This window comes from Artemia franciscana, chromosome 15 (genome assembly GCF_032884065.1).
Source record: "Artemia franciscana chromosome 15, ASM3288406v1, whole genome shotgun sequence".
Classification (NCBI taxonomy): domain Eukaryota; kingdom Metazoa; phylum Arthropoda; class Branchiopoda; order Anostraca; family Artemiidae; genus Artemia; species Artemia franciscana.
The window spans coordinates 22,372,328-22,397,151 of record NC_088877.1 but is presented as its reverse complement, the minus strand read 5'-3'; the positions used below and the strand labels follow the sequence as shown (position 1 = coordinate 22,397,151).

The window sequence follows — 24,824 nt, the reverse complement described above, 5'->3', positions numbered from 1 at the left end:
AAATGCAATGGCAAAAAGAAAGTCTTTAAAAGGATCAAAGGTTATTTATACCGCGTGCTAAAAAAGAGCGTTGTAGTCAACACAATAGTGATGACTTAGTAAAGAGTGGTGTGTCTTCTGCTTTCTTTTCTTTAACAGGCTCCATTATATAGAACAGATTAAATTACCCTTTCTCAGGCTGAAACTAAATTTAGTGCCCCTAGACGCCCCAAAATACCTTATTGCGCTGTATTAGAATGTCAACATACCAATTTTAACTAGAACTACCGAATGCCCAAAAACACGTGCCGATGGAAAATAATTTATCCGGCTAACACCCAATTATGGGTCTAAAAACGCTCCCAATACATTTTAGGAGAAAGATAGACATGTTATTTTTTTGAAATGAGGATCAGGCCTGAACCACCCCCCCCCCCGCCCTCCTTCTTTCCGTCTTTATGTATATAGGTATGTTACAGCTGTTTCGACCCAGGATTGCTCAAGGATCATTAGGAAACGGTACGAAACCATCAGATGGCTGTCCCACATCAAAACGCTGTAGGATAATGCCACATTTCACATAGGATGTTTTTTTTTTTCATCAGAGTCAGTTCTTATAGGCTTTTGATCCCAGATTCAGAATTCTTGCTACATACTTGTCTTCACTCTCTTCTTCCTCGACATGGAACCCACACTTAGCAAATGGCTGACTTTAAAACAAAAATTTTGTATATAAATTTTAGTAAGAGTTTGTTATATTTATGCCTTATTGAAATCAAGATCGTAAACAACTTTTTATCATCATTTTCGTTGAACCTTTGGGCCTGAACCCCCATTTACTTCGGAACCATAGACATTCCGGACCTTTTCCTAGATAGGATCATTCAAGAATTGCTTTAGAAACAATCTGAAATTACCTGAAGGCTGACCTAGACGAAAGCACAGAGAAATCGATACAACTCGTATGTTTTTCGTCATATGTCTCAATCAAAGAATGAGGAATTGAAGAATTTCTTAGTTTGTACAATTTTGCCTTTATTGGTGGTATTGGAGGGATGTCTTAAGCAGAGTCCTGTGGTCATTCCCCCACTTCGTAAGTTTGGCCATGTTGAGTATCTTTCAACTTTTGATTTTTTGTGGATAATTTAAGGAATATCAATGAGGAGTCCAAAGCACGCCCTGAGGCCCAGACCTCTTCGTTGAGAAGAGGTCTAGAACAAATCAGTCTCTGCAAGAAAATATCAATTTCTACCGCTGTTTTTGTGAAAGAATTGCAGAGCTTTTTTTTATTATAAGGCAATTATTGAATCATGGAACTCCTAAATCAAAGTTCACAGGAGGGGTTTCACTTGAGCACAGGAGAGGATACGTTGTGTCTCTGTTTTTGAAAAAATGCAATAATAAACCCTCGCACGGAAAACATTTTCCCCAAAAGACACTCCCCACCCAGACACCGCCTGCCACATAGTGTTTCTGAACCCATTCCTATATTGTCCCCTATCCATTGCTTTACCTAGAGGCATGAAAAAACCTTTGTCCCCTTCATTACTGGTAGCATAAACCGCTAATTGTGTTGCGAGAGCAAAAGAGAGCAACACTTTGGTTTTGTCGTGGTTTTTTTTTTTTTTTTGTTCCTAGCACCCCGATTTCAGCTTATTGCTAGAAAGTGGTAAGGGTCTAACCTCTGCGGTTTTTACGGAAAGTGTGGACCTTAGGCTGGATTGATGAATATGACTTTACATTTTGGAAAGCTTCGTAGAACTCTTGCTTGGGGCCAAAAAGGATGGTTGTTGCTTGTCCTTGAGCCAGAGCCTATAGTGTGTGAAGTGAAGAGGAGTTGTATAGTCTATGTCAGAGAGGACTATCTGAAGTTATGCAGCCAAGCTTTCGTTTCATCAAACCATGTTTCTGCTTTCGAGTGGAAAGCTCCGTTCTAGCAGGCAAGCAGGCAGGCACCAGTTTCAAATTGAAGATGGACTAAAATCTATAAGTGTTAAATATATGCGACAGTTACCCTGCCCCACAGCCAATATATCTTCTTTGAGTGATAAATAGAAAAATTTAGAGAAGCAAAAAAGTGGCATTTTCCCACGGGTCCGAAAGTGCTGCCGTGATTTCGGCTGAGTTTATCATTCGGTTTTTCGCACTTGGGATTGCGGTTGAGAAATGGTATCAGATGTGCCTCTTAAACTTTAAAAGTTCTCTCATTGCTAAAGAAATTAGAGTTTATCCTTTGCTCCTTTCTAAGTGATGACGTTAGAAAGTTGGCCTACGGCAAAAAAGTCAACTTTTGAACTAAGACAGATAGATTTTTTTTTCGACGGCAGTCGATAGCTTTTGATGAGCTGATCAAAGTATATGTCATCCATTTTTTTGTACAAAAATTCCTTCATGAGATATACCAGTTTGAAAGTTTAAAGGGGTTGACAACTTCAGTAGTAAGGTACACACTGAAACCAAAAATAGGCCGATACCAATTGTGAGACATACAGGGGAGTTGTAAGCAACAGTCGGCTGTTAGCTCATAATCATCCTCGGCAATGAGGGGTTCGCAACTCTTACTAGTTGGTGTATCTATTTTTTGTTTCCGTTGTATTTGATGGTAAGACCAATTTGGTTCCAGTGGTAAGACATGTAGGATACTTGTAAGTAATAATCGGCCTTAAGGCTACAATCATCTTTAGCAATGAGGAGTTTGCAACTTTTGCGAGTTGGTGTACCTAGTATGTATTTTAGCATCCTTACAGATTAACAACTTCAGCGTTTAGTCGCAGCGAGGAAACAAAACCAAAGTGTTGCTCTCGCAACACTTTACTCGGCGAAGCCGAGCAAAGGTTGCCGCAACACCTCACGTTGCCCATGCAACGTAGATCTAGTTTTCCTTTTTATTAATATTCGATACTGGTGATACCCAAGTTTTATGTTCTTTTGATTCTTTTGCTTCTACCTTCTTTCAATATGTTCTCTTTTAAACCATTTTAACATATGCTTTATTTCACCTTTTTTTAGGTTTTTCGGTTTTACCTTTTTTACTTTCTGACATTTTGCAGCTTAATATTTTTGACAAATGAAGGGTTTTATTCTGATATTATTATTTTTGGCGTCGTTTTGCCAGTTTTTTAGCTATTGTGTTTTTTTATGATTTTCGTGGAGAGGTTTTATGACTCCGAAATGCGAATTCGGCCCTTCGGGGCTTGTGATAGGAATTTTCGAAATAAATATCTTATCCTAAGTGTCTAAGTACATATTTCACAATTAGCGTTATAATCCCTAAAAAATGGTATTGATTGTCCTTAATATAAATTATACTATTTTATTAGATAGTTTTAATTTCCACCAGAGTTTGTACCGAACGTTGTCTGAGTGTTTTGCTTTTAGATATGAAATAGGGCACTTACATCCCATATGCGGTTTTCATCAAAGCTGAAATTTAAGAATGTATGAAATTGTTGCCTACAAGTCTGTAGCGACCATCACTAAATGGAAATCAAAAATAAAAAGCGCCAACCTTGTGTTTCACAAACAATGTATGTTTAGTTTCACCATAGCAGTATTAAAGTATTTCTAAGTGTTTTGGTTACAAATCTGAGGCTTATACTACAATTTAAAAGTTCAAATCAAGACATGCTGAGTCTTCATTTCACAAATAGCGTTGGAATTTCACGTTGACAGTTAAGTGTTGCTAAGCTTTGTTATTACAAGTTTTAAGCTAACATTCTAATACACTTGCTCAAAATCAAAACAAATTTAGTCCATATAGTTAAGACATACATTATAGACATCCATATAGTTAAGACAGATAGACATACAGGTCACAAGACTGTCCCGACAATAATTTTTTAGACAAAACTTAATTCCATGTGACTCATTTGTGACATTTTATTTAGTATTACTGTTTTAATAGAATTTTTATTATCGCCTGTGTTTTTTTCATGTTTAATCTATTCCTTTCAAATGTGTGAAAAAAGTCAATTTGCTAAAAAATCTACCAATTTAAATAAACTATTGAGTTTTCAGTAAATAGCTCAGTAACTACTTCAGTAACTTCAGTAACTACAGTATCTTGGAGAGAGGGAAACTTCAGGCTCCTTTGTGATCATTTCTGTTTGTTTTAGGTTTCACATAACTGTTCATTATAATTTCTTTTGATTCTAGGTTTCACTTCTTCGTATATAACAGTATTTGTTCGATATTTTACATAACTAAACACTTAACAAATATGTATGAGCAATGAGGAACCATTTTGGCTATATTAGCCATGATGTAAATAAATTAAAGATATTGTGTTTAAAGTGGAAAGTTTGGAAAATGGCAACACTGAAAGGAATTACAAATAAGTCACTGTCTGTTGATGTGAAACTCCTCGTAATATGTAGCATACTGATTAACTTTATTACTTTGAGTTTAATTATGTAAAATTATCGAAGCAGAACAAACACGTACGAAATGAGATCATAAGGCCTAGGATTTGTGAAGCATTTGTGACCTCAACCCAATATATGCTAGGTTCAAGGTCAATGCTCCGTTGTTCCCTGTATTCGGCATATTGGCTGAGACTCAAGTTAATATATTAGTTAAAAAGCTCTTTGAAAAATATGTAAAAAATCTAAACAAGTAAAAATATGAGAATTATAAAAAATATTTATAATATTATTAATGTAATATTATTTTTAGCTCTCAAGGGACGACTAAATTTTTCACCATAGTTAATTTTTGTTTCAGGTTTTAGAAACAATACTTTGATAACTGAATTTTGGTGATAATTGTGTTGCGAGAGCAACACTTTGGTTTTGTCCGGTTTTTTTTTTTCCTATGCCGCCGATCTCAGCTTATTCCTGGAGATAAGCTTATCAGCTTATTCTAAGGGTCTAACCTGTGCGGTTTTTACGGAAAATGTGGACATCAGCCCGGATTGATGAATATGACATTACATTTTGGAAAGCTCCGCAGAACTCTTCCCTGGGGCCAAAAAGGATGGTTTTGCTTGTCCACGAGCCAGATCCTATGGTGTGCGAGGTGAAGTGGAGTTATATAGCCTATGTCAGAGAGGAGTATTTGAAGTTGTGCAGCCAAGCTTTCGTTTCATCAAACCATGTTTCTGCTTTCGAGTGGAAAGCTCCGTTCTAGCAGGCAAGCAGGCAGGCACCACTTTCAAATTGAAGATGGACTAATTCTATAAGTGTTAAATATATGCGGCAGTTACCCGGCCCCACAGCCAATATATCTTCTTTGAGTGATAAATAGAAAAATTTACAGAAGCAAAAATGTGGCATTTTCCCAGGGGTCCGAAAGTGCTGCCATCTATTGTTTCTACCCATTTCTGTTCGTGATTTCAGCTGAGTCTATCATTCGGTTTTTCGGACTTGGGATTGCGGTAAAGAAATGGTATCAGATGTGCCTAATAAACTTTAAAAGTTCTCTCATTGCTAAAGAAATTGGAGCTTATCCTTTGCTCCTTTCTAAGTGGTGACGTTAAGTTGGCCTACGGCAAATAAATCAACTTTTGAACTAAGACAGATATATTTTTTTCGACGGCAATTGATAGCTCTTGATGAGCTGATCAAAGTATATGACGTCCATTTTTTGGTACAAAAATTCCTTCATGAGGTATACCAGTTTGAAAGTTTCAAGGGGTTGATAACTTCAGTAATTAGGTACACACTGAAACGAAATCTAGGCCGATACAAATTGTGAGACATATAAAGGACTTGAAAGCAACATTCGGCTCTTAGGTAATAATCACCTTCAGCGATGAGGGGTTTGCAACTATGCTAGTTGGTTTACCCATTTATTTGTTTCCGGTGAACTTGATACCTATCACGGGAGAGGGACTTATAAGTAAGAATCGGTTCATTTTGGGCGAGAAACGGCTGTTAGCTCATAACCATCTTCGGCAATGAGAGGTTTGCCACTTTTGCTTGTTGGTGTACCTATTATTTGTTTCCAGTGTATTTGATGGTTAGACCAATTTGGTTCCAGTGGTAAGACATGTAGGGGACTTGTAAGTAATAATCGGCTGTTGGGCTACAACCATCTTCAGCGATGAGGGGTTTGCAACTTTTGCCAGTTGGTGTACCCATTTATTTGTTTCCGGTAAACTTGATGTTTATCACGGGAGAGGGACTTGTAAGTAAGAATCTGTTCACCTTGGGCTAGAAATATGTGCAAATTGGTGCACATTCTATTCGATCTCTTTAAATAAGTGTTTACGCGACGGTTATAAACGATAACGTGAAACAATGATGTAGTTTCGTAATAATTAGTGTCACCTATGGTATTTTAATCCTGAATTTTACGGATAGCTTTATAATACCAACTAGATTATATAAGATGTTTTTCCAAGTTTTCATCCGTCACGATGTCTACGATTGAAAAGGATAAAGTTCAACTGGCTGCAAAGTCAATTTAGTCCTTTCTTTCGGTATTATTTTGTAGCTTTTGTTTTTTCAACGCTGAGAATAGCCTTTGTTCATGTGATAACTGATTGTGTTCTTATTTGAACATACCGTTTTAAAAACTTAGATAGGCTGACAACTTCAAGAAATAAGCACAAACGAGAATGTAAAAGAATGAGATAGTTTCGTAATGATTAATAGAATGTCATCTATGGTATTTTGATCCTGAAAAGTTAGGGATAGCTTTATAATACCAACTAGATTATATGAGATATTGTTCCGATTTTTCATCCGTCACGATGTCTACAATTGAAAAGGATAAAGTTCAACTGGCTGCAAAGTCAATTTGGTCCCTTCTTTCGATACTATTTTGCTGTTGTTTTTTCAACGATGAGGAATAGCCTTTGATCATGTGATTACTGATCGATAGCGAAGAAACAAAACCAAAGTGTTTCTCTCGCAACACTTTAGTCGGCGAAGCCGGACAAAGGTTGCCGCAATACTTCACGTTGCCCGGGCAACGTAGGTCTAGTTAAAGTTACTTTCAGCTTTATATCGAGAAAGAGTTTAAATATACTCGAAGAAAAGATTGATAGATAATAATCAGGTATCATTTCCGCTCTGAAATGGCTTGCACTATAAAATAATGAAGTTACTAGAAAGTTAACACGTATAACTTTTTCATTAGGTGCTAATGCTTTCAGCTTGACCTTTAGCCACTTATAGTTAGAGTGAAATCGCTGTGTAATTTCGTGATCATAATTACATCAATAGCTGCAACCAAATTGAGAGGGACCGCGGCCCATTGTAACCAAAAGATTCGAAGGGCTGTTTGAAAAAAATTTCTATTGAGAAAAGTTGATGTTCTACACTAATTTAGGAATGGTATTCATTATTTTGGCTAATCTTTATAGTAAAAGTTTATTGCGCCAACAAATAAATGGGAACTTCGAAAAAGAGCCTAAAATCTCTTGAAAATGGCGTCAGATTTGAATGAAAGTTGCATCATTTCAGATATTATGATCGATAACCTGGTTCTAAAGAAATACAGCCCCCCTCCCCACCTTTAAGAGGGAAAAATTCACTTTTTGCATGGAAAGTACTATTGTGTCTTTTTTCCCAAGGATAACGTATCGAACCGTCGGATGTGCAGTGTTGGAAGGGGACTCATTTGAACTCAAATTGCCACATCTCTTGCCTTTTTTAAGTAAAAAGAGATATAGTGTCACCGCAAGTTGGCATTTTCTGTTATTTTGTGCGAGAAAACTTGAGACTCTTCCAAAGAGGATCAAAAGGAAAGAGAATGGAAATTCTAAGATAACCAATCGATTTTTTATTGTCTGGAAACCTAAACAGGAGGTTTTAAAACCTCTCCTTGACAAGCCATTGCAGAGTGGTGTTTTCTGTCATTTATGCCACAAAACATCAATTTTTCCAGAAGAAGGTAAAAATGCCAGAAAATGGGAATTTTAAGATATCCAATCAATTCTTGATTGACTTAGACTATAATTAGAGCGTTCTGAGCCCCCCCCCCCCCATTCTGACAAACCACATCAAAGGGACATTTTCTATCACAGAATCTTTATTTTACCCAAATATGGTCTAAATACTGAGGAACGCAGCTTCAAAAAGATCAAATCGATTTTCATGGTCTAAAACTGCTAACAGGAGATTTTTAGTCCCCTATATTGGGGGACTAAAAAAACGAGGATTTGTTTTTATTGTAACCTTTTACTATCAGTTTCGAATTAGACACCCTCGAAGTTTAAAGAGTCTCGGCTGGGCGGAGTTTGAAGGCGTATGACTATGGGTGTTTTTGCTAGATTTAGATGGATATACTATCAAAGAACTGGAATGAAATCGGGGTAATTAACCACAAGTGAAAAAAAATTCATTTTAGCATATTATTAGCAATATATAGTTTTTAAGGTTATAATTTTTCCTTCTAGACTAGCAAGCTGCCACGACATCTCAGGGAGATGTTTAATGGCTTAATCAATCGCTACCATCTCTTATAAGTTCGTCTTCACAACTACCCTCGTTAAATGTCATACTGAGAAATGGTATTTTTTGTTGCCATTTCTGGAGTAATGGCCGGGAAGCATACTGGGGGTACTATTGTAATTCCTGTTGTTTGTCATCCATAATTGGAGATTTAAAATCGCCCATCCTGTATACTCCCTCTCCCACCCCTTAGTAAGTGAAAACTAATTAACGTGCTTTGGAAAAAAGAACTGCCTGAAGAATTCAATGTCATTTATTTATTTCCATTTCTATGAAAATAATTCAATTTTTTTAAGTGTAATTTCTTAAAGATAGCAATAACGATATATTCCTCTGATTCTTTATTTATAGACGAAACTTGCACATATTTTGTGTGTGAATTTAAGGGATGTCAGAGGCAAAGCCTGTTGTCTACTTAATTCCTTAAAAAATCATGTTGACTCAATTGCCTAAGTTAAATAAGTGCTAGATTTCAGAATTCTACGAAAATAGAAAAATTTCACAAGTCAGTTAATGTGGGCTAATTTTATCGATATATCTTGCATTATCAGCAGAGCAATAGTTTTCCCTCATTTCAAATTTCAACTTCGCTCTTTACTTCCGTAAGTAAAACTTTTTTTTATTTATAAAAGTGAAAAAGATTCTACTGACTTTCAAGTTCGCAACTTAGTAAATATTTTTACACAATTTTAGAAAAACTAAAGAAGGCGTCAATGAAGACACAGGCAACGCAAACAGATAGTCCCTGCTCAAGAAGGCCAACTCCATCCTCCGAGCCATCATCAAAACAGGTATGTTTTATTTCACTGCTTACAACTGAAATTCTGGTCACACGTTATCCTATGTGATAAGAAAATTGTACCTAGAACCAGAAAATAGAATAGTAAAGTTAGAATCACAGTATGAGATATGAGATATACATTTATTAAGAAAAGAAAACAAACACTACTCGCCATTCGCCAGACAATAAGCTTGTAAGGGCAAGCGAGGTTATCACCCTCAGCTAATTAAAACCACGTTCATATCACGCTACTCAATACAAAAGAAACTCAACTGATAAAGGAAGAAAGGAAAAAAAGAGAAAGAGGAAAAAGACAAGAAGAAGACAGAAAGAAGCAAGGACTTTTAAGAAATACAACCTTTCAATAAAAAGTAAGAGAAAGGGATGTATAGCATCTTATTCTGTTTTTCAACCTAAACGGCATAAAAGTGTAAACCATAAATATCTTGGAGATAAAGATAAATAATTAAGCTATTGGGAAAAGAGGAATGGTTAACACTTTAAGCTTGAGTCCTTGTATGGTTATTTACATACAAAAAAAAAATGTCCACCTTCCTATCTCATTTCATGCAAAAGTATAGAAAGCTGGTAATTAAATACAACTTTTAAATGTCAATTGGTAATTGCTGAATCAGTCTGTTTAGTTTTCTGAAGCGATCTTTGGATTTCTTGAATCAATAAACGATCTACCAGATTATTTTCTATACATTTAAAGGGAATTTCTTCAAAGGAGGAAACTTTTATATTTGTTGTTGCAATCAATTATGAAATAATATTGATCGTTTTATATAAGCCTAAACTTTTTAACGTTATCATGAAAAAAGAATAGACTATTCAAATATTTTTATTTTCAGCAGAACGCAGTGATGCTGTAGCTTTTTGGGGGTTAGAAAGAGTTCTGTCAACCCCCTAGACTCCTCCTTCTAAATTTTGAAAAAATACCTTTTTTGGGAGGATTTTCATTTAAAAACTACTTTTATTTATTATGTAATAAAATTGAAATTTTATTGTTCCCCAGTTAAATTATCGTGAGTTGACATCACTTGTTGAAAAGGTGGAAAGGGAGGACTGGCTGAAAGGATGGCAGCCACACCCTGATTTCCTAATGGTATAATTTCTGTTCCTTTTTTTCCATTTATTCATTTGTAGCAATTTCTGTTCGTTTAAAGCTTGACTTATTGCTCGTCTTTATCTCTGCTTGAATAAGGTTCTAATATCATTCTTTGCCTCTCTTAGAAAACTTTTTGAAGAATGTTTGTTAATTTTCTTTAATAAGTATTTTCGCATGTTAATAGTAGGAAAACTTGTAAAGTTTTTGCTGAAGAACTATAATAATTTATTATAATTTGAGATGTAGGCAAAATACAAAATCATATTAACAGATATCTTAACTTCCACTCATACGAACTAGTTTTACCGAAAAAGTTTTAGCTTTTTTATCGGTTTATAGGGTTTTTACAATTTGTTTTCCTGAATATCATGATTCTCAACTATTGTGCTTAAGGGACATTTTATTTTGCAATAGCTATCCAATTAAACTGATGGATGCAATAATAAATAGCAATTAAAACAAGCATGAAAAACTGAACAGCTTTAATTTTCCGACTAGAAAATTTCAAACAACTGAAAAAATGAAAAAATTAAACAAACCTTACTTTGATATAATATTAAAGTTTTTTTTGAATCGCTAATTCGGACATTAGGTTTTAGACATTATTGTCTAAGACCTTTCTAAATTTGGGGAAAGATAAAGTTGTAGCAAACTAGAAATTGGAGTGTATGTTATTTCTTGTTCTTGCGGATAGTTTTATATCGGGTGGAATCACGAGCGAGGTGTGGAACTATTTATTTTACCATCACAACCCACTCCATAAAAATGTCATATTTAAAAAAAAACCTCCTGAAACTTTTATTTCTGATTCGGCTGAGCATATTTTCACGCAACCTGGCCATTTTGTACAGTTTTGATATACAAGAGCTTTTATTTTAATACAAGTTTATTTTCAGGTTAATATGGAGAGCCGTGGTTCCCAAACAATGTTAGAAATACTGAAAACACGCAAACTGATCAAATCTTTATCAGCTGTGAATTCTGGAGCGTCGCCCAACGACATCTATTACATGGAAGTATATAATTTTGACTTTAATGGGGAAAGAACAAGATCAGAAGAGCTTGTACTGGACTCAATTTCCGAAAACGAAAAAAGATCAAGCAAACTCACTAAAGCGTATTCAGAAGGAGCAATTCTAGTTAAACGTGTAAGGAACCAAATTTGACCTTCTGATGAGAATTTCTTATTGACGCACCTAACAGTGACTACTAACAGTGGTTGGGACGGTATCGCTTCATTTTAGGAGACTAAAAATAAATGACAAACTGTTCAGAAGTGTAGGAATTTTCAGCATAAATTAGCAAGCAACCTGCAATAAATAACAGATTATTTTATATTATATATATATGTTATTATTATAACTGTTATTATGTTATTATAACTGTATATATATATATGTTATTATTACATATATATATATATATATATATATATATATATATATATATATATATATATGTTAATAATGTTATTATTTATATATAAATAATAACCTGCAATAACAGAATAAATAATTTTCTATATTGGTTGAAAAGGTTCATTATAGCTTACTTTAAGTTTGGGTGTGACATTGATCTAACAGGCAAAACCATTTTCGCGACAGGTTTGGGTTTCCAGATAGGCTAAATTTATTAAAATTTCCAGCTGTCGTAAGTCTCAGATATCAGATAAGCTTTGTGGTTCCAATAAAGCTCAAAGTACAAAAGGCCTTTAATCTACTTTGGCTGATTGGACGAAAAGTTTCCACTCTGGGACCAAGGACAACGAAGAAATCTTTTAATGAACTTAGACAAAACAAAGAATGCAAAGATCTGTAGGTTCTTTGAGTAACGGATAACTGACAAAAGCGAACACGGATTCCCAAACTATTATAGCACAATTAAAGGGGAAAAGAATAAGACAGTAATCAGTTCCTTCCGTTGAGTTGGTAAGATAATTAGTTTGAAGATATTGTAAAAAGTATTTTTAAGAGTATCTTAAAGATACTTTTTTGCAAAGCGTATTGCTCTCCTACCTTTTAGTCCTTCAAACGTCTTTCTCATGACTGCAAAATCGCTAACAAGTTTATTTCAAATTAAAATTTTGGAGCTAAACATTGCCTTGTGTAGGCTAAGTATTAAATAAAAGAAAAACAAGTTTTTTTTTAACTGAAAGTAATGAGAAAAATGAAAACTTGAAATAAACAAAATTATTCCCTTTGGGGGTCTATCCCCTCCTCAACCCGTTTCTCTTCATGCTTTAGTACTTTTAAAAGTTTTCTAATACTGTAAAAAGATTATTAATTTAATTAGACGGCCCTTGTGTTTCAGCAATTGTTAGATCGTTTTCAAAAAATCCCGGGAAGTCCACCTTCCCCTTCCTTGTAAAATCCCCTCTCATCAAAAATTTCTCCATGGAGGTATCCTCCCACGTAGAGTGCCCCAGAAAATTCCCCAGTACGATTTTTTTCTCACTGAAGATCCCCGCCGGAAAACTTCTTGCAGAAATTTCCGACTGGGAAATTTTTCTTAGCGTGCTTTTGTTTGAAAATAAATTTCTTAGTGCTTTTCAAATTATACCAGAAATCCCCTCACCCTCTGTGGGAAACTTTTACTGGAATTCCCCCTCCCCCCATCAAAAGTTTCTCTATCAGAACCCCCCCTCCCCCGAAAAAATTCTCCGGCGGAAAAAATTTTTAGACAGTGCCAACCTCGTTGAAAATTTCCCCTGGAAAATTCCCACGGAATATATAAAATTGAGTTGCCAAAGAGAATGTAAGACAAATAAAAAGAATTTCATATAGGAATTGTGTAAAATTTCCCCGTGTAAAGTTTATCCTCGGAAACTTTCCTCTTCACGTATAACTTCCTGTAGAAAATACTCCTCCTCCGAAAAATTCCTGTATACTTCCCAATAAAAAATACTATATGTAAATAATTGACAAATATCATCTTCTTGGACAATTCGTTCAATATGATCATCCTTAAAAAAAAAGAAAAAAAGACATGCATCCGTGTTGTTTTTGGTATATTCCACAATTTTTCAAATGGAAGCTTAAAATCCCTATAGTAGATTTCTCTGGTACGTTGAATCTAGTGGTGTGATTTTCATCAAGATTCCTTGACTTTAGAGAGAAGTTCTCGCACCCTTTTATGAGACATGTTGAATTTTTGCTGATTCATAGCTTTTGATGGATAACATTAAGCTTAATGGATTTTATATTTTCCAATTGAACCAAAAATGTAATTTTTTTTTGTTTCTTCTGTTTTATAGAGTTTTGGCTACTATAGGACCGAGTCGCTCCTTTAAAAACATGAACATGATAAAACTGGCAGCAGCATAAAACATTGCCGTAGTTTTGCAATTTTTATGGTAGAGTATTCCTTTTGATTTAACCCTTGGGGGCATTTTTGTATCCCCTCCAGTGTATTGGTACGTGTATACATATAAGTGTTAGGCAAATAATGTAAAAATCATGCATTCTAAGGCGTTTAAATGGGAGTGTTTATTATCCAAATTATTTCGAATACTCAGTTAATTGCAATAACAATCTTCTTGTTTTTCTTTTGTTTTACCTGCTGTTTGAATTAGTCTATTTCCATTGTACTTGATTATCCAATTTTTTCTCTAAAGTTTCCACTTCTCGTCCAAGCCTAGGTATCTGTACCGGAACTGCCATTGTCTTCGTTTTCTAGCTTTTGCTTAACGCACTGTTTGCGGAAAACTTTTGAAGCAATTTGGCTTCCCTAAAGTCTTCCGTCCCAGCAAAATTAGAAACAGTTTTGTAGCAATGTTTCGACTGCAATATTTTTGGTGGAACAGCTGAAAAAGATAACCTTCTATGATGAACCCCATGAAATTTTAAAATTTTAATAATATATTTAGACGGTTGTTTATGCTCTTGTGCGTGCTATAGTGGATTACAAGAGCAAATGAGTGCTCTTATGGGAGGGGGGGGGCTGTAAGAGCATTAAGTGCTCTTACGGATAATTATAAATAGTATACTATCCAAAATCTTAAGAATCTTTGGTTTCTGTATATTTGTTTAAATTTTAGGCCTCTGCACGTCCGATAGGGCCCATGTAGATTTGGCACTGTCCCTCTAGAGGCATAGCCTATAATATAGCCTTAAGTATTATTCATGATTATTCGTGTAATAAATTTTTACCAGTCTTCGTTATTTCTGATTCCTTTTAGACATGTTTATTTTCGGTTTGTGTATAATTAGCTCTGAAAAATAATGAAGGAAGTCTCTTGTTTTTATAAACTAATTGGAATTTCTGTCATTATAACTTCTATCTCAAAATAGTCCTTTTCATATTTCTTATTATAGGAAAAGAGTGGTACTCCAGAAAAGCTGGAATTTACCGATGACGAAGCAGAAAGTGATAGCGAAATTGAGCTTTTTGTTGGGCCAGAAATATCTCCACCAGTTGAATTTGTTGGAGACAAAAAAGAAGGTAATATACTTCAGCTTCCTAGACAAAAATCTGTCGATTCAATATCTGGTGAAGTGTCACAAACAACGGTTTTATGGAAGCCAGCTTTTTGTGAAGATCCTGGTGAACAGCATGTTGTTATTAGTGAAATGGAAGTAACTAGGCAGTGGAATTCTGAAACCGATGCTCATTGCTTGTCTCATCATGTAAGTGAATATTAGATTTATAGTACGCTCCTTTGATTGTCATCTTTTTTTCTCACAAATGAAATCCCTTATTTTAAATGAAATCCCTTCTTTTTTTCTGAAGAAAATGAAGTCTCTTCTTTTAAGCGAGAGACCAAAATGTGTTCCTATTACATGTCTATGATATGGAATGGGAACATACGCAAAATACAGTAATGGTATATAGTTAAATAAAAAGAGTTAAAAGTAATGGTATTTTTACATAGATTATAGATTATTTATATGCCTTGATTCCTTGCCTTCTTTAATAGATAGAGGCTTTCATCTACTCAAAGTTTGTACCTTGTTTTCGTATGTTTGTGCTCAAAGCACTGCTTTTGCAACTCCTTGCTTGTTATGTTCTGTTGTAAAACGTGGAGAGATGCACGTTAGAAAAAATACACATTATGAAATAGAAAAATACTAATAACTCAGCTAATAGACACTTCAACATAAAGATTTGGGAAAAGAAATTAAATATATATTTATTCATCTACATTATTCTTTTTTAAATTGGCACGCCTTCTGAAAAAGTTTCCTGAAGACAGAGATCCTTTACGTAAATGTAAAAACAGGAATAAAAAAAATAATCATCTCTATTTCAACAAACAATTTTTACAGGCTTTGAGACTTTACTCCTGGTGTGTCTGATTAAGTAATGGCTAAGTTATTCTCCAGTCTAGAACATCATTTTTCATTGCCTAAATGTCTAGTTCGGTTTCTACAGCATTAAAATACTTTAAAGTCATCCTTTATTTTTCCTTCTGTGCTTCAATCCCTCACTTACTTAGGAGATTAAAAACAACGTTATTTATTTATTATTCAACATGAACTGCATGAACTACATGAATTAAATAGTTACATAAATCCAACAAAAGGACGAAGGTTTGATTCTTTGTGAGGCCAGTTGTTTGGATTGGAACGGGGGTTAGTGGCATGACTCTATAAGCTCAGCCAGAGTCGACCCGACTCTAAATGAGTACCTGGAGAAATCTGGGGAAGGTAAACAGGAAGGGTGTGCGAAAGCACAGGATGGCTGGCCCCATCTGCCGTTGCACTTCCTGGCTGAAGGACCTTGAGACAGAGATCAGCATCGCTGGTTTAGACTTTAAAGAGTCTAGTGCGATATCCTTTATGCTTTTTTTATGTAAATCAAACAATTAAACATCTCTTTTTCAGTCCCAACTGTGTAATCTGTTCCTATATAATCTTGATGACTCTTTAGGGCTGGTCCTACAATAAGATTTTGAATGATTTTTGATTATTTGTTCTTACAGGCGAGTGGTGAATCAGACTCATATACTGTATTATCAACCCCTACTTCTACAAGGTCATTTAAATTGAATGATAAGCTGTTTACAACATCACCAAATGGGCCTCGACTTGACACAATTAGGTCTAAAAAATCCTTGATTGTGACAACAAAGCATTATTGGAATGTATCTGTTGAGTCTGAAAGCTCATATTGTCCAGTCACGGAGAAAGAAACAGATTCAGACCCTGAATCTGTACCCTCAGTCTGTGATGACAAAGAAAAGGTTAATTGTCATTCAGAATCCTTTTTAACAGCTATTGGCAATTTTGAATCTGCTACATCTTGCACAACGGTATCCACTGACTCTTTTGCAACGGCACTTCCTGATAAGGAGAATGACTCCTCGAAGCAGAGCACATTGAAAACTCAAGCATCTTACGAAACGATATCCAGTCCGTCAGATTCAAGGGTTGGCTCTGTTGCTAGTCCATGCTTAGATCCTCTTCCAGCTGTCCAAGAAGTAAGAGTTTCTTCTGACGACGACGAAGTGAAAAGCAGCAGCTCTGGTAGCTATAGCCTAGGTTGTAACCTTGAAGAAACCAGCTCCTTAAAGGAAAGTAAAATACAAGGTCGAATTAGCTCACAAAGCTGTTCCAGTAGAGAAAATTCTGGGGATAAGACTTCTGAATCCGGTAACAGTGGTATGAATAAGAGTAATTCAGAGGGGAAAGTGTCTCCTGACATTGGAGTTTTAGGTTGCCAGAATATAGATAAATGTGCAAAGGAAAAACAGACAATTAGTGAAAACCCAAAGAGCCATTCAATAGAAAACGTAAATTACAATGTAAAGACAGCTGATATGTCAAAGAATGAAAATTGTAATAGTCCTTGCCTTGAAGAACGCCTAGAAGTGTCTGAACTGTCAGAATCAGCTAGAGTAATTAGAGCTCGTGATAGTAAAACAAAAACAGTAAGTGAAAAAAGATATACACGCTATTTTGACAAAAGTGATGAAATTATGAATTATGTCATTGAAGTTCCAACAAAAAGTCCTGCAGCGAAGCTGAAAATTAAATCTGTTGAGGCTGAAACCGAATGTGAACAGTTCGACGCAAAGAAAATGAAAGATAGTTTTGCTTTACATTTACCTTCAGTTTCTTCGCCATTATCTGAACGGCGCAATTTATCTCCTTCGCTTAAATCTGTAAACTATGTTGATTCTTCAAGTGACGAGGAATTTTCATCTAGAAAATTATTAGAAAAACGAAGAACCCCAGAAAGTGAGAGCAAAAGAGAAATTCTGAAAATTTCCACGGGACGAAAATCTAAATCGCGAAGTAGAAGCCCTGATGCTGGAGCCAAAAGAAGGTCAGCAGAGAGACATTGCTATTCGCAAGTTAAAAAAATTGAACGTGATACTGCTGATCTAATGCAAATATTGCACAGAGAAGCCACGGAAGAAGATACACTGTGCTATATGCCGTCGACACCTGATACTCCAGGAATGGTGCGCAGTCCAGCCATGCATGAAGGGTTTAGGATTGAAGACTGGACTATTGTTGGAACTGATGAAAAATCTCTTACTTCAACTACACCTGATAAAAAAAGAAAGAAGAAGAAGGCATGTCGGTCAGACACAAAATCTTTACCTCGTGCTAGCATTGATATGGAACAGATTGACGAAAAGTACAATGAAGAAAACGTCATTTTCCCAGCTAACATTGAATTCAAAAGAGATAGCTGCTCAGAGCGAAATAGTGAAGTTAGTTCTGAAAGAAAGGAAGATAAGAATCTTTTAACTTTAGACCCTCATAGTGCTACAGGAATAAGTTTAGATTCCTTGAGATCAGCCAGCCCAGGGAGTGACAGTGTTTTTCTATCAGAATGTTTAGACATAGTTCCTACTCCTCTAAGTGAAGAAACGAGAACCCCAGAAAGCGGTGTTTCGATGGTCCAGCCACCTGAAGGGTTTGAAGATTCTCCATGCAGTAATAAAACCATGGGTAATTTGAACTTTATATTTAATTAGCAAAAATAATATTAATTTTAGAGCTATTTTTAGAGATATTCAGCAAAAAAATAGCATCCAGAAGTTTTTAAGAGATCATTATGAGGTCTAATTTATACCAAAAAATAATAATTGAAGTTAATATACTCATAGAACAGTGTTGAAATTTAATTCGTAATTGATATTTAATGTAATTTCTGAGTTTTATTGAAGGACAATATCAATTGCCTGGCATGTCAATAGTAGGTAACTTTTTTTCCCTATTGGTAGCAACCACTATGTTACTTGACGAAGGATTAAACAAAAAAGTTTAACAATAAAAATTAAGGAGGCTAACGCCCTCTCCAGCTCCTAAAGGCTATATATCGAACACTGTTTCTGTTTAATCCTTCGTCAAGTAAAATCATCAACAACAGCAAAAACTAAGATACCGGTTCATTTTCATTATGATTTTCAGTTTACATTCCGTTATTTGAGACACTTTTCATGGCACTTGGTATTAACCAAGTGACATATAGCAATCGCGAATTCTGTCGGTCGGTCTGTCGGTCCCGGTTTTGCTACTTTAGGCACTTCCAGGTAAGCTAGGACGATGAAATTTGGCAGGCGTATCAGGGACATGACCAGCTTAAATTAGAAATAGAAGAAACAGAAATATCATTTTCCCAATTTGACCATCTGGGGGGGGGGGCGGTTAATTCGTAAAAAAATAGAAAAAATGAAGTATTTTTAACTTATGAGCGGGTGATGGGATCTTAATGAAATTTGATGTTTGGAATGATATTGTGTCTCAGAGCTCTTATTTTAAATCCCTACCGGATCTGGTGACATTTGGGGGATGTTGGAGGGGGGAAACCTAAAATCTTGGAAAACACTTAGAGTGGAGGGAACGGGATGAAACTTGACGGGAAAAATAAGCATAAGTCCCAGATACATGATCGACATAATCGGAACGGATCCGCTCTCTTTGGGGTAGTTGGGGGGGGGATAATTCTGAAAAATTAAGAAAAATGAGGTATTTTTAACTTACGAATGGGTGATCGTATCTCAATGAAATTTGATGTTTAGAAGGATATCGTGTCTTAGAGCTCTTATTTAAAGCTTGACCGGATCTGGTGACTTTTGGGGGGGGGAGGGGGAAACCTAAAACTTGGAAAACACTTAGAGTGGAGGGATCGGGATGAAACTTGGTGGAAAAAATAAGCACAAGTCCTGGATACATGATTGACATAAACGGAACGGATCCGCTCTCTTTGGGGTAATTGGGGGAGGGGTTAATTCTGAAAAATGAGGTATTTTTAACTTACGAACGGGTGATTGGATCTCAATGAAATTTGATATTTAGAAGGATATCGTGTCTCAAAGCAATTATTTTAAATCCTGACTGGATCTGGTGACATTGGGGGAAGTTTGGGGTGGGGGAACCTAAAATCATGGAACACGCTTAGATTGGAGGGATCGGGATGAAACTTGGTGGGGAAAATAATCAGAAATCTTACATACGTGATTTACATAATTGGAACGGATCCGCTCCATTGGGGGGGGGGGGGTAATTCTGAAAAATAAGAAAAAATGACGTATTTTTAACTTACGAAGGAGTGACCGGATCTTCATGAAACTTCATATTTAGAAGGACCTCGTAACTCAGATCTCTTATTTTAAATCTTAACCGGATCAAGCGTAATTGGGGGGGGGAGCAGTTGGGGGGGGACCGGAAATCTTAGAAAATACTTAAAGCGGTGAGATCAGGATGAAACTGGATGGGAAGAATAGAAACCTGTCTAAGATACGTGACTAACATAACCGGACCGGATCTGCTCTCTTTGGTGGAATTGTGGGGGGGGGGGTAATTTTGAAAATTGAGGTATTTGTAACTTACAAAAGGGTTACCAGATTTTAAAGAAATTTGATATTTAGAAGGATCTTGTGCTTTAAAGTTCTAATTTTAAATTCCGACCAGATCCTGTGACATTGGGGGGAGTTGGAGGGGGAAACCGGAATTTTTGGAAAACGTGAAAATTGGGGTATTTTCATCTTACGAATAGATGATCGGATCTTAATGAAATTTGATTTTTAGAAGGAATTCATGTCTCAGAGCTCTTTTTTTCAAATCCCGACCAGATCTTTTGACATTGGGGGGAGTTGGAGGGGGAAATCTTGGAAAAACACTTGGAGTGGAGGAATCGGGATGAAGCTTGGTGGATAGAATAAACAAATGTCCTTGATACGTGATTGACAGAATCGTACTGGATTCGCTCTCGTTGGAGGAGTTGGGGGGAGGAGTTCAGTGATTTGGCGAGTTTGGTGCTTCTGGACGTGCTAGGACAATGAAAATTGGTAGGCGTGTCAGGGAGCTACACAATTTGACTTGATAAAGTCTTTTTCCCAGATTCGACCATCTGGGGGGCTAAAGGGAGAGGAAAAATTAGAAAAAATTAGGTATTTATAACTTACGAGTGGGTGATCGGATCTTAATGAATTTTGATATTTAGAAGGACATCGTGACTCAGAGCTCTTATTTTGAATCCTGACCGGCATTAAGCTTCTTATCTTCCTTTTTAAATCAATCTATTGATTCATAGAATTTTGTTACAGCTCATACCATATGATCTCTTGGCTCTTTGCTCTTCTCGCCTCGTCACAAGTGCCATATGAGCTCTTAGCTCTTGTTTGTTGTTATTTTCCCTTTTGATTCCATTTCATTCTAAAGATTAAATAAAAAATGAAGTTTTTCCAACTTAAATTACTTTCAGTTGAAAAATCATTAAAACTCAAACGAACAGAAGTTATTCTATATATGAATGGGTTGCCCTCCCCCTCAATACTTAGGTCTTCAAGGTAAAGTTTATAGCACTTTTCAAATGTTTCCCAGTTTAATTAAACTATTCTAATTAATTATGTATCAGGAGTCAATCTTAAAATGTAGGGACAAACAGTCAACCTTTAGCGTAAAGAGCAAGGTATTGAGGAGGGGCAATCCCTTCATATATTGAATAATTTCTGTTCGTTTTGGGTTGTAATGTTGCTCCTTAATTTCAGTTGATTTTTTTTTGTTATTTAATTTCTGGTTGTTTTTCAAATAACTGCAATAAATCTGGCGCATCCTCCATGCAAAATTCCCTCTCATCACGGGAAAACTTTCCGTGGAAACTTCCTCCAACGTAAAATACACCTACCCCCTTAAAATTACTCCCATGAAATTCTACCCTCTCTGAAAATCCCCACCCATCCATAAAAGGTTTCGCGGAAGATTCAGCCTGAAAAATTCTCCTTAGCATGTTTATATTTTGAAAAAAAAGTTCTAACCGTTTTTCCGATCGCTCCAGATCCCTTCGTCTTCCCTTCCGTTGAAGTTATTTCCTGGATATCCAAACGTGCTTAAAATGTTCCTCGGACAATTCCCCCGGAATATCTCCACATGCAAAATTGAGAAGGCAAAGAGAAAGTAAGATAAATAAAAAGAATTTCGCATAGGAATTCTGTCAAATATCCCTAGTGTAGAGTATCCCCCGTAAAGTTCAGCCCCCAAAAATTTCCTATAACAAACAAAAAAAAAATTCCCAATAACAAAATACTATGCGTAAAAAATGGGCAAACTTTATAGCTTAAAAAACTATTCCCAGGGGTTTGGGGAGGGGTATGTTATCTACAAAGCCATAGTTTTAGGACTTCTCAAATATGCTGAAGAAAATAGTTTTCTCAAATTTTGATCGGATAGTAATTATCGGACGATTTTGGGGAAAAGGGGCATGGGAGGGGGGTTAGTTGCCCTCCAGTCGTTTTGGTTACTTAAAAAGGGCAATAAAATGTTTAATGATCGTTCAAAAGACCTCTCTCTTGATTCATTAGGACTATTAGTTTGATACGATCACCCCTAAAAAAAAAAAAAAAAAAAAAATCTTTTTTGACAAAAATTACTAAATTCTGAATTTTTGCCGATAGAAGCTTGAAACAGAGTTTTCTGATACGCTGCATCTCATGCTGTGATTTTCATGGATTGTATGACTTTTAGGGGGGTTTTGAAAATCAGTCAATTTTTTCAGGCTCGTAGTCTATATGGGTAACAACAAAGCCTAATGAATTTTTATATATTTGGAACCAGCATAATAAGCCGATTCTGTTTATATATTTATCAACGTAAAAATTCAGTTACTATTGACCCATGTCGCTCCTTACTTACTGTTCATTACCACCATCTGTTTGAAAAGAAGAATTGTTAGTAGTAGTAGTAGTAGTAGTAGAAGAACAATTTATTAGAAATAAACAATTCTTAATCAATAGCACAACATAAGCGAAACTTGCGAGGCTGTGCTAAATTCAAGGAAAATAAAGGGAGAATATGGAGAATTAGAGAATATGGAGAATGAGGCCATATACCGAAACCAACAACAATAAAAAAAAAAAACATAAACATTACATTACCTTGCGTGACCCCAAGACAACAAAAATAACACACGAAAAATACATAAATATTACAAATGAATAACCTATGGAAAACTTATTTTATTTAATCTGTTTCAAAAGTATACCAACCGAGCAACTCTAGACGTAAATCAGACTTAAACTGGCCAAAGCTACCGTTTTCCTGGATATCTATACTCAGTTTATTCCAAAGTTTTGAGTCTTTGTAAATAAGTGAAAAAGAAGACCTACTTGAAACTAATCGAGGAACCTCAGGATTACCTTGTATCCGAGTAACGTGTTGGTGAACATCAGACCTCTCACAAAATGTTCCTGTAAAACAATCAGGAAGGCTCTCACTGTAATACTTATATATGAAAATCAACATATAAAAATCACATAATCCAGCTGCAGGCATTATATTTAAATCTCTATACACAGACCTCAAAGACTCCTGGTTCCCAACACCACAAAAAAATTCGGATAGCATTATTCTGGATCACACGGATCGGACGAACTATCGAAGGGAAAGTACCAAGCCAAATCGACGAGCAAATCAAAATGTAAGGGTGAATCAGGGAAAAGTATAACAGTCGTAAACATTTGGGAGGAAAATTTGTTTCGATTTGCGCATGATACCTAAGTTACATGACAATATTTTCGAAACTGACTTCGCATGATCTTTAAATGATGGGGTTTCATCAATATTGATTCCGAGGTATTTGGTTACCTAAATAAAATTTTGGCAATCAAACCATTCGTCGTAGCGGACTGTAAGTAAGGAGCGATCCGGCTCAATAGTAACTGAAACTCTAAAAAACGGAATTGTGATACCCATAGATACATCAAAAGAATCGAATTTTTATGCTAATTTCAAATATATAAGTTTAATCAAGTGTAGTTTTATCCATCAAATGGTACAAGCCTGATAATATTTGCCTTTTTTTCAAGAAAAAGGGGAAATATCCCCTAAAAGTCATAGAATCTTAATGAAAGTTACACATTCATATTCAGCGTATCAGAAAACCATACTGTAGAGGTTTTCTGCTCCTATCTGCGAAAATGTGGAATTTTGTATTTTTGCTAGAAGAAAGATCACGGATGCGTGTTTATTTGTTTGTTGTTTTTTTTTTGTCTTTTTTTTCAGGGGTAATGGTATCAGCACAGTGGTCCTATTGCAAGTAGGCTCATTCAAACGGCAATTAAAAGTTTTAGTGCCCTTTTCAAGTGACCAAATAACTGGAGGACAACTAGGCCCCTCCCACGCTCATTTTTTCCCACAGTCATCTGATCAAAATTTTGAAATGCCTATCTTGTTCAGCGTAGTCGAAAAATGTAATAACTATGTCGTGGAGGATGACTTAATCCCCCACAGTCCCCAGGGGAAGGGCTGCAAGTTGTGAACTTTGCCCCTTGTTTACATATAGTATTGATTATTTGGAAGTATACAGACGTTTTCAGGGGGGATTTATTCTGATGGCGGTGAGAAGTTTACGTGGGAGGATATTTCCATGGAGGAGTTTTCCAAGAAGGGGGTGCCCGATTTCCCAGCATTATTTAAAAAACGATCAGAAATTAAATAAAAAATTGGGGAAGGGAGAAGTTTACGACGGGGGATCTGTTTACGCTAAAGTTTGACTTTGTCACAACTCTACTTTCTAAAAGAATAAAAAATTTAGCGTAAAGAGTGAGGCGTTGAGGAGGGGACAGACCCTTTTATAGATGGTATAATTTCTGTTCGTTTTAAGTTTTAATGTCGTTCCTTACTTTCAGTTAAAAAATAAAACTTGCTTTTTCTATTTAATGTCCGATTGAAGCAATCTAGTTTACTGCAGTAATATTTTGAATGGCAGATGACTGAATGATCCAAAGATTAATTTTCTAAACATCTGAATGGAATGGATTGAAAAAGAAGAAAATATTGATGAAATTTGTTGCATATTAGACTAATAAAACTAAACGGATTGCTTTAAATATTTTCATCCAAGAAAACAAGTAATTCCTACAGCTTAAGAAATATTAAGCTCTCAATGTCGTAATGATAGAACAGAGTGCTAAAAAAATAATGTATTCAGTAAATCTCAAATGAAACTCTTGTGATTACCCACTTTTTTATCCACTTTTCTGACCCCCTTTTATATGTGTTAATTTCCGACCGATATTAAATTTTAAAAAAACAAGTTTTTTCAATTGAAAGTAAGAAGCGACATTAAAACTTAAAACAAACAGAAATTTTTCCGTCTACTA

At 35.6% G+C, this 24,824-nt stretch overlaps 1 protein-coding gene across 8 annotated transcripts in view; it reads left to right on the top strand.

Annotated features, from left to right (window-relative positions):
• The window catches only part of LOC136036193 (uncharacterized), a 139,323-nt gene that overhangs the window by 80,495 nt on the left and 34,004 nt on the right, over positions 1-24,824 (top strand). For all 8 annotated transcript variants that reach the window (XM_065718275.1, XM_065718273.1, XM_065718274.1 and 5 more), the window contains 4 exons: positions 9,072-9,169; positions 11,167-11,418; positions 14,584-14,895; positions 16,191-18,171. In XM_065718275.1, the coding sequence (XP_065574347.1) occupies positions 9,072-9,169; positions 11,167-11,418; positions 14,584-14,895; positions 16,191-18,171 (2,643 nt within the window). The remainder of the gene's footprint in view (positions 1-9,071; positions 9,170-11,166; positions 11,419-14,583; positions 14,896-16,190; positions 18,172-24,824) is intronic.